The 11,409-nt window shown below is 34.7% G+C and overlaps 1 protein-coding gene across 1 annotated transcript; it reads right to left on the bottom strand.

Annotated features, from left to right (window-relative positions):
* Positions 1 to 1,309: 1,309 nt before the first annotated feature.
* LOC149167992 (GDSL esterase/lipase At4g26790-like) lies at positions 1,310 to 3,780 on the bottom strand. The gene is made up of 5 exons (XM_089431619.1): positions 3,454 to 3,780; positions 2,860 to 2,990; positions 2,524 to 2,757; positions 2,061 to 2,322; positions 1,310 to 1,966 (listed from the first exon to the last, which is right to left on the bottom strand). The coding sequence occupies exons 1-5, from the start codon at positions 3,731 to 3,733 to the stop codon at positions 1,773 to 1,775; spliced, it is 1,101 nt and encodes a 366-aa protein (XP_089287745.1). The 5' UTR covers positions 3,734 to 3,780; the 3' UTR covers positions 1,310 to 1,772.
* Between the last annotated feature and the right edge of the window lie 7,629 nt (positions 3,781 to 11,409).

Genomic DNA, 11,409 nt, shown 5'->3' with positions numbered 1-11,409 from the left:
CAGAGAAGGGACAATGTACTATCAGTTGGATGAGTATTTTTCCTATAAAGGAAGCTCATCCATGATGAGGATTTATCTCCTTCAGGTTTGTGCAGTTAGATAAGAGGTTAGTGAGTGTGTGAAGAGGCCAATTCACACAAGTGGGAGCACTAAACCTCAAGGAAACTGCACAAGGAAATAGGAGGCTTAGAGGGCAGAGGAGAAGGTTTGTGAGAAGCCATTGATTGTCTATGAGCAACAGAGGGATTGTACTAAGAGCTGGATAGCTTCCGAGCTAAGGCTTTGTGTAATCCAGACTATATTTCCACTTGTATGATAATACAAAGATGGGGTTTTAGGCTGGTGCTTTCCCATGGTTATATCTTCTGTGTTATGTGTGATTTATTCCTTCTTATCAATTATATGTGTTCTCATTGATCATGCCCAAATTGATTAAGCTTTCGCTAAATTGGTTGTAGAAGAAGATCTAGTGTTTTGCTTTAGTATATTGCATTACCAAGTGATCTACAAGTGGGAATTTCTACATGATATCAGAGCTAGCTGATTTGTAGAAAAATTCTACATGGTATCAGAGCTAGCTAATGTGTAGAAAAATTCTACAAAATTCTACATAATTGACTCTAAATAATTTACTGTTTGTTTTTAATTGTTGGTAGCGTTTGTTATTTTATAACATATTACAATAAAGAAGAATTTGCTTGTAATCTATACCTCAAATAATACATTCGCTAAACTAAAACTAAAAAAACTCCAACACAAGAGAAACAAAAATCATAACAACAAAATGCAAGCAAGTTCAACATATTTTTTTAGTATCGTGAACTTATTACATCTTTTTCATTAAAAATATCATAACAACAAAATGCAATCAAGTTCCAACATTTTTTTTTTAATATATTGAACTTATGGCATCTTATATACACAAAGGAGAGGATGTTTTTAGGGGATGGTATTTAAAAAAAGGGTTAAAGGGTCTCATACACTTCTCCAATAGAGGACCAATATTATATTATTTGGGAAATTGATTTATTACATGGTAACCCAATCCTTTTCTCTTCGAGTTGAATACTATGTGTAAATAAATAAGAAACGACCTGAAATGAAAAATTACTTACGAGTCGAAATTTGAATTTAAAGTGATAAGTGTCTCTCTTGACATTTGGTTATAATTCAAAGCTAGTGCATAAAATTGGTACTTGTATGAAAAATTCAAAGAAGTGCAAATCATGAAAAATCTCATACATGATTTTTAGGGATCCCAGAGACCATGTACATGAAAAATGGGGGATGCTCTTGCATCTTACTCCGCCTAATTACCTAATTATTTATTAATGAATAATAAAAACCTTTATTTTTCTTCCTTCACCTCTTCTACAATCTGAATGATTCTTTACTTTTCCTTCCTCATGTCTTCACTCCTTTGTGCTACATTCATCATTTTGTTATATAAAACTCATCACACTCACATTCGATCTCTATCATCTTTTCTACAACTCTTCCCCTGCCCCTGCATATTACTACAACTGTAATAAACATGACTGCCTCTTATGTAGAATCACCAATATGGTTCCATTTCAAATGCCAGAATGCCTTATTCCACCTCGTTCAAATTTTATTAAAACACAGACAAAGTAATAAAAACCCACACAAAAGAGACTTGTATGAGAAAAGTCACAGATTTTGAGGGTGCATATTTCAGATGATACCAAAAGAAGTGAATTTGATATATGTGAAAAGCCTCTTTTCAGTCCAGTCCATGATGGCTTTAGATGTTACAGTAATACTGGAATAGATTTTCTGAGTGCTTCTTCAGCCATTATCGCATACGCCTTCTCTGTGAGATGAACAGCATCCCAAAAGATATATTTCGATGCATCGGAGCAGGTGAATGGATTTCTCTTGTTGCATATATATGAAACCTCTATTAGACCAGTTCCACAGCATGCTTTCCTTGTATCTTCGAATCCTGCACGTATTTCAAAATAACAAACCATAGATAAATCACCTGTACCATGTAATCTCATCTATCTATGACTCTGGGCGCTGTATATTTAAATTACCGTATTTAGCAGGATTGTTAACCATATCCATCAACGGATTGAATGTATCTGAATAAACCATTCTGAGACCTGGAAGCTTCGCCCTCAAGAAATCAAGCATTTTCTTAAGTTTTATATTGTACTCAATTGCCTGTTGATTCCGATCCTTCAAGCAACCTTGGTCCTTTTTATATATGCTTCTTATTGCTCTCTCTACAGGCAGGCACCCCAGTGCAGGAATCCCACTAACAATTACTCTGCGTGCACCATAATTGTATATTTCCTGTGACAATAATATTAAGTTCTCTCACACAAGAAAAAGAAAATGTGTTTTTTCTTTGGAAATCACGGGTATCTCTAATTCTATTGAGGATTTTCTGAACGGACATTTGATTGTTTGATTTAGTTTATAGAATATTCTATAAATCCACAATAAAAAAGAGAAATCACAAACCATGAATTATACAGAAAATAAGTGATTTACCTCAAGAAAATTGTAACTGATCTGTAAAATGTGATCCTGAAATTGTGAAATATTATACTGCAATTGAGTGTATGGATTGACATAATAGTTTACAAGAAAATCGTTGCTGCCCATGCTTATTACGTAAATCGCTTCGTGCAGAATTCTGTTGGCGTTTTCAACTCCTGCAATTCTCCACAACTTCCGTCTGTATTCCTTGAAGTACTCCAGTTCTTTCCAAATGGGTATGACAGACTTGAAAAAATAACAACAATAATAAAAATTATTATTAGGATTACATGACAAATCATAGAATATTTAAATTGAGAATTAAAGCAGATGCTATAATAAACGTACAAATGCCCTGGCTGTCCTGTTATCATATCCAGTGCCCGCAGATGCGAAACTAACGCCAGTGAGCAGATCTTGGTCAGTGAGGTTTGGATCCAGATATGCTGGCACCGTTTCTTTTATGCCTAATCCTTCAGCTTCATTCATTAACAATCAAGCAACAAGGATCCATGCATGGATATGTTAAACAAGGAAATATATATATATATATATATTACAAATCAACATTGTATTATTTTATTTGAGTGCCACAGTATTTTTGAAAGAACAGTATAAGGCACAATCGGAAGGCTTTGTATGGAGAACTGGTAAACAGGGCTGTAAAATTTAAGAATGGCAGATAGGATATTGAAAGTTCTTGAAAAGGGTTGTTTATATGTAATTGGGATGGGTTGAAGATTTCCATGGAGAAAAGAACTCTGAAATTGTATTTGTATTTCTTAATAATGATAAAAATATTTTATTTAAGTGCATTGGTAATAGCATCACAAAAAATATATCTAAGTAATCAAAAGTTTTTTTTTCAGTACGCATAAGTAATCAAAAGTTCAACCAGCCAAACATTGTAGGATTTGAAATGTAAGTAAATTCCATAATTACCCAAGAAGTCTGTTGTTAGCCTTCCATTGCAGAAGCGACCAGTAGGCATATGCCCTATGAAATCTCTCCCGTATGGTAGAAAATTAGCCTTAAGAAGTGTGGATATTTTGTTGTTATTGCCAGGATCCACTGTTGAATCTCCGAATACAATCAAAGCTGGTGCCTGTCTCTGAATTGTAGCCCACGAAGTCCCTGAAAAGATTAATAATAAAAGTAGCGTTGTATATTCTAGTGCGGATGCCATGCTCTGCGGGCAGTGGATTGAAGTTAGTAACCCCATCGGAGAGTCCGTCTTTGTGTGGATTCCCAAAGCAAACGCTAAATAAAGAAACATTAATGGTGGTGAGGCATTTCAATTGGCACTGGCGTGTCCTGTGCAATGAAAATAAAAATAAGCCAACCGTCCACCAAAATATGTAAATTTAGGAAGTGGGCAGTGGGAATCCATCAGTTTCTTCGCTACTTTTAAGATATAAAAACAAAAGCGTGCAATGAATGTCTGGAGAGGAGAAACATTAATTTAATTGATTGGAGAAAACATTTGGCGACCCAACGACTCACCTTACCGTGCAGAGTTGAAGTTGGCTACTTGCGTCTTCTATAATTACTGTTTACTTTTTCAAAATCTACCAAGACTTTTGACTCTTGATGATGCCCTGTAACAGAAAAAAGAAAAAAAAGAAACTACCAAGATTCTTCATGATGTCCGGTAAGAAAATATTGGTCATAAAAATGGTTATGGTGATTTCAGAATTCCACGCGTGCAACGACAAGTTGCAACAGCAATTTTGTAATCTCCAATGATGTTAAAATTTTCCTTTTCGCCTTTCACCATGCTGTGACCGCAATCACCGTGCTGTCACTCCAAAGTTGTACAACATTCCTTCTCACAATCACGTTCAACAACCACATTTGCATAATGAAAGGATCTGTGGCACATTTATATATAAACTAACTTATTTTTATTTCCTTTCTTTGCTATTTCTAGTAAAATGTCAATGAATGTAACTAGAGAAAGCATGAACAGTGCTCTTTTGACATTATTATTAGAATATAGGTGCGTGGGGAAGATAAGTTTAATATTTTTTATTGAATTTTTTTGAAATGGTATAATTGGTTGAATTTTATATTTCAATATTAATTTTAAGGTTTTGTTTTTTGTTTTTTAATTGTGTTTTTCCAAACTATGAAAAAGTTTCTATTACTCGGAGGTGTAAAAGAAATACATTGACACTTATGTTTGATGGTTCCACATTAATGTTTTATGGCTTATAATATTTGAATTTTTATAGCTTTACATGGTTTTCTTCTTCTGTGGTACTTAGAACAGTTTGAACCAAATTTTATGTCGTTGTAATCTTTGTCGAACAGTAGATAGCCATTGTGAAGTGATTGTGGATTTGTTGTATTACTCAACAACCCCGCATTATGGTTAATAATAGAACTAATAAAATATGGGGAACTTTTTTTAATTTAAGATAAAATCTTTTAAGTTCCAATAAAATAAGATAATTTTAGTTTCATTTTTCCAAAAACTTGACTCAAATGATAAATCTGCCTTATTGGAACCTTTATATGGTCCATCACCGCATATTCGAAAACATTGGCTTTTGTTTAAAAATCCATTATTGACAAAACTTTATTGGGGTATTTCAAATATGGTAACATGTCCGCTTTTAAAAAGTTGCGAATTAAACTTTCTCCAATTGAGTTTTCTAATGTATAAGCCTAAAATTGATAAAAACGCTCTTTGCGAATACAATAACAAAAGACTCGATCCCACAGGATTTCCACATAGCGTATCTAAGATTCTCATATCGGCGTTTTCAATATGATGCTCATATCGTCGATCTCTGATATCCTCCATCTGCTGATCTCCAATATTTCCCAAATCGTCGACCTCCGATATCCCTTTTCACTCTGATCCTTCAATATCCTCCGACTTCCGATCCTCCGATATTCATTCCCTCTCATCCTCCAATGAGCATTCATCCCCACTCTCCGATAGGCGATATCGTATAGCCCCTGATCTCTGATATTCGATATCATATTGCTTCCAATCGTCGATATTGTTGTAGATCCGATTGCATTTATCATAACGTTTTAATATAATTTCGTGTCTGCTGCATTAGAACTTTATTATATCGCAAGTTTTTCATGTTGTCTCATTTCAAAATTTGCGATGAGCTTTTCTTCGATCCCACTTCGTTCTTACCACTTGACTTCCATATGGGGCCACTGTTATAATATTTAAAAATTTAATTTTCAATGGTTTTACAAGAAGTTTGTATTTAGTTTTCGATTCTTTTTCGGTTAAGTTTAATATTAGAACTAATAAGCTCAGTTTGACTGAAACATGGATGAACCCAGCACCGATAAGGAGAAAGTAACAGTTTTATCCAGGATTTCTGAAGACTCTCTGCCATGTGCCACAACGCAATTCTAAATTAAGGAGATTGTTGTAACATAGACTGAAAAAGGCCAACACGTGGGCAACAAATCAATCCTTCAGCTATTAAATAATTCCTCAAATTGTTGCTAGATGTAAAATAGGTGACTAAAGTATGGCAAGAATCATTGAAAAAGAAGGCTGAGACGATAAAACATATGTCAAAGATTAACTTGGAATGCCATTGGCGTTTCCTAGTCAAATTGAATAATCAGTGGCTGATACTAAGAAGTATCTCCAACACCACTACTCATTTACTTTCAACACTTAATGATGCATTATTCACTGCACAGATATGTATAGAACTCCATTATTTACCTGAATTAAAGCCAATGAAAGATGTATATGGGAGTGGGCAGTAAATGGATAGTCAAGTTGTTGCAACTGTAATTTATTATTGTCTTTTAGTATGGTTTGTTAAAACCGCTTCAGTATTCTATGGCACTTTTCTAGATTTATGTTTTGATTACAAACTATAAATGCCCTTCATTGTTATGAAGGAAGGGTTCTGAAATTTGTGCGAGAAAGCTTCTGGTTTGCACTACTGTATCTTGAAGGAATCTTAATAGAAAGAGGAACCACTACTACTTCACTTATGATCATCATTAATGTTTATCAAATACTATTATCTTAATACTAGTACTTTTTTGTGATTTGAATGGTTACTATATTTGTGTTTATCATATACATTTTGCAAGCAATTAAGCTTTATCACTATTGATGTGTTTAATTGAAATCTTTTAAGTATATGAATGAACAAAGATATCTGATATGTGTGATGTGTTTCAACAACTGATTTAATTAACTATTTAATTAAATTAGTTATCTTTATTTGTTTTAACCTCACAAAGGATTTGATAATCTATACTTTCATGTTCAATGCAAGATCCTTATAAGTCACATATACAGAAAAAAATTTCCCGGAATAGATAATCTAAGTCTATATATTTATATTTCTTAGTTTCATTTACATAATCAACCCCACACTTATATGTCACATTCGATTTTATATTTTTATTAAGGGAAACTGGTCCCATAAACTCGGTCGGAGCCACCATTCCAAACGAAAAAGGAGATACCTTAAGTTCCCGACCAGGTCGTTTTCCCCGATGTTTAGGCAGAGATTTTCGAGTCTTCAACATTTTTGGCACTAGAAGGAGGGCCTTCAAACTATGAATGGCAAGAACATCCATTCTTAAACCAAAAAGTCATTCTAAGAGTCAGTTTCCCTCAAAATCACCACCAACTTCCAAATCATATTCTGAATATCCTAATCCAAGATCTGAAGTTGTTCAAAAAACCACCAAAACTCCTAGCACCCTTCTAAAGTCAGTTGGCCAAACTTCTTCTCAAATACCAACTGAGCCTCCTGAAGTTTAGACTTTGATCCAAAAATTGGAAGGAATTTCTATTTCTGGAGAAAAATCTGTCCAAAGCGATATCTGAAGGAAGTGTTTCCTCATCCTTACAGTCTTCTGGTGTATTAACTAGATTCGAAAGTGAAAAACTTGGATTTAAAGCTTTTGAATTCCCATTAACCACTCATCGGAGAAAGAAAAATACTCCAAAAACTCATTCTTCTATTAGCAATATTACATCAACATATTCCCTCTTACTCCTTCTCTTGGTCCTTCCACTTCTTCTACCTCTTTACCTTCTTCTAATCAACCTCTCATCCTATCCATTCACATTCCTCAAACACAATCGTCTAGTGCAACTATAATCAGTAGTACTACAGGAACATATTCCAAAATGGCTCAATCACCATCACCCCCCTCATCTTCTACTACTTCTTCTACTCCTAGCACTCCAAGAATGGCACAAAGACCATGGAATAACCTTGGGGCAGTACAATGGCTCCACCATTACATCCTCTTCCCAAACACCTAGAGAGGTGGCTTCCTAAGTTTAATCCTAATGATGGCCTCCTTGCAGAGGAACATATTCATAATTTCATGTTAGCCATCAATCTAAATGAAGTCACTGAAGAATATTGTGTTGTTAGAGTCTTTCCATACACATTTGAAAGATTTGCATGATCATGGTATTTTTCTCTTCCTTCTGAATCAATAACAAATTGGGATATGTTCGAAGAGAAATTTTTCTTGAAATTTGGTGATAACCAAACAACTGCCACTTTGATTAATGAATTATCAAATATTAAAACCAATCCAAATGAAAGAATCAAATATTTTAATTCTATATTCAAAAAATTGCTGAATAAGACCCCAACCACTTCTAGAACAGGAACCGATGTGGAGATTGAATGGTATATCTCTGCTCTTCCTTCAAACATTGTTATGCTCGTAGATAGAGCCAAAAAAATAGTTCTACTTGAAAACATGAAAGAAAATCTATCTTTAGAAAAGAGAATCATTACCCTTGAAAAGAAAACCATCCTTGATGAACAAAATAAAACCAAAAAATTTACTTTTAAGGATGAATCCAAGAAGAAAGCTCCCAAGAATCCTTTTGACTTGGAAGGATTACAAAAGGTTTTGAAGACAATGTCTAATGAAATGGTAGAAATTAAAAGAAAGTAGTTGAAACCTCTAAAAATCCCTTCAACCTTTCAAAAGGACTCAACCAACACAATCACAACCACCTGCCATTATATCAAATGCCAAATCTGATCAAGATGATGAAGAGGGAGAATCAACTCTATCTATTGAAGAATCCCAAGAAGAAGAATTAACAGAAGCTTATGGTTTATGGGATTTCATCCTAACTATAGAAAATGAAGAAGAAGAAGAAGAGGCCCTACCAGTAAGTGCTAGAAGTAAGGGACTTTCTGATTCATCTCAAATCAAAAAAAGAAGTCCCCTGCTCTCCCTAATAAGGAAAAAAGTGTAATTAAGAAGTCTTCTGCTACTTATTCAGATTCTCTTCTAACTACTTCTAAATCTCCTTCCTCATCCAAGGCTTTGATAATCTCTGACACTATGGAATACAATATTGTTGAGGCAAAGAGAAAGGTCAAAGCCAACATTTCTCTTTATGAGGTTAGTAAATTAAAATATCAGTAGAAGCTTTTATTTAAAGAATTGAATGCAGTTCCTACATCTCCATTACCTACTGTTGTCACTACAAAGGCCTCAAAAGGGAAAATAAAACCTCCTAATGTCTCTTCAGATAAGATTGACTCATCAGATTCCATTTTGATCAGAGATAGATCAAATTCCCATACTCCTCCCTTTTTATTGACTTTTGATATTTTTAACAAGAATGTTCATAACTGTCTAGTAGATTCTGGTGCATCATCAAATGTCATGCCTTATGCGGTATGTCTTAAATTGAATATAACACCACATAAATCTATTGTTTAGATTGTTCAATTAGATCGCACAAAAGTCAAAGTTTTGGAAGAAATAATGTTGTGCCCTTTGTTACACAAAATATTATCTCCATGACTATTTGCAGTCAGTATGGGTCTATCATCATTCATACTATCCTCCTAAGCAAAGTCTCAAACCTCAGCTCTTCATGTCAAGCTTTGAAAATGAGAGAAAGACCTTAAAAATCATTAAAGCTCTGGTTCCGCACTTTCTCTCACTATTGCTTGCGGTCCCACACCCTCTGTTCATGTTATCTGTGGACCTGCCCGCTCTGTCTCTAAAGGAGTGGGTGCAGACCCTTGTGAAAGTAAAAAAGGCACAAGTTTATTCTTAAAAACTCACTTTGGGTTAATTCTAGATGATTCTAGAAGGAATCTTGACGTGGATGGTTCGCTCCTAGGTGGTTCATGCATCCCAAAAGTGAAGGAGCTAATCCCTTGATGACAGGAGCTATCCCTTTGAAGGAGGGCTTTATCCCTTTGAAGGTAGACCTAGTAACTTCCCTCCATTGCACTATAAATTAAGGCATTGGGCTGGTTTCTAGGGAGGTTAGAAGCTGAACATTTTTTAGGGTAAATGCTGGTGGAATTGAGACTTCCTAGTTAAGCTTGAGAGGAGAGATCACATACCTTTTGGCTTCATTGGGAAGAGAGTGAAACTTGTCAAAGTAGAGGAGACTTCTTGATGGACCCTGGGAGGAGCTTGTACAACATCAAGGCACAGGTTGTAAAGTTCTTCTTTGATCTAAATTAATACAATCAGATTCATTTTTATCAACAAATTGTCTTATGTGATTTGTTTCATGAATTCCTTGATCATCATGATAAGTATGCTTTATTATATTGGCTTTTCAGGTGCTATTTTATTTGTGTGCTTGTTTGTGTTTGCAGATTCTCTACAAGGGAGCTCATTTGGATCAACGGAGTGAGGCTTCCACAAACTTGCATTGGACCCAAGGTAGGCCTAAAACACTTGTTTGCCTTTGTTTATAAATTGCATATTTAGAGAAAGATAGAATTTGATTGGTTTGCTTGTCACTAGATATCATTAGATACTAGGGAGGTCGGTCTTGTCTGCAAGAATGACTCATTCCGTGTGACAAAATGGCGACTCCGCTGGGGAATTGATTTTTTGGTTTGCTTTACTTTGACTTGAGAAACTGTGTTTTTGTTTCTGTTTTTGGCTTGTTGTGTGTGGAATTGGGTAGATTTAGTAGATCTTGGATTATTTTTTTCTTTTCATACTTTTGGGAGAGGACCCACCCTCTGCTTGTAACACAGTGTGGACCTATCCACACTTTTTCTTTACACACAGAGCGGTACCGCACCTGTGTGGACTGCGGGCCTGCGGACCCTGTCAAAATTTTGAAAAACTTAAGATTTTCTCTTTTAGTCAGTTTAGGATTTGTTTAGGTGTTGGTATCCTCTGCCCAGACCTACATGTGACTTGTCAGGAACTTTTCTTAGGTTATTTCCATTGGCATTAGGGTTTTAGGTGAAATTCCTAAAAGTTTTGGTTGCTGGGCTTGGTTTTCATTTTGGTCTTGTAGTAGCTCAGAGCTTAGAAGCCTTAGAAGCCTCAGATCACCTTGGTTTTTATTGGCCTTCTTATGAGTTTGACCGTTTGCAAAATATGCCTTTGTTGAGGAATCCATCTTGTTTTTCTCTTTGCGAAACTTCGAAAATACTTGTGTTAAAAGTTTTGGATTTCATTTTTAGAAAAGAAAACAAAAATTGGTTGTTTTTGACTGATTTGTGATTCTGGACAAATTAGTCCTTAGTTTGCTTATAGCTAAGTAAAACATCCTTGAAAAGAAATCTTGTAAGCTTTTACTTCAAATAGTTCTCAGAATTTATAGATCTCAATATTAGATTTTTCCATAGTTTTGAGTGTTTTATAAAATAAAATAAAAAATGTCTTTTGGAAAAAGTTTGTTTTTGTAGTATTTGAGTGTTTGAAAGAAAAGGGAAATTTTCGTGAGCATAACTAGTTGTCTCGTTTTGAGTGCATTGGAAAAGACAAAAAACTCTTCTTTTGATTTGTTTGTTAAGGAAAAGATTTGTTTTTACAAGCATTTGCATTCTCAACTCTTTCCTAGCTAGAAATTCATTGAAGGGAAAAGATTGCTTATCGTCTTAAGTGCATTTTTTAGTGATTTTGAGTCGAGTCTTC

The sequence above is a fragment of the Pinus tabuliformis genome, chromosome 5_1 (assembly GCF_031772625.1).
Source record: "Pinus tabuliformis cultivar Carrire ecotype Pingquan chromosome 5_1, CPIR1, whole genome shotgun sequence".
Classification (NCBI taxonomy): Eukaryota; Viridiplantae; Streptophyta; class Pinopsida; order Pinales; family Pinaceae; genus Pinus; species Pinus tabuliformis.
Note: the sequence above shows the minus strand (reverse complement) of the source record. Positions and strands in the feature narration are given on the sequence as shown.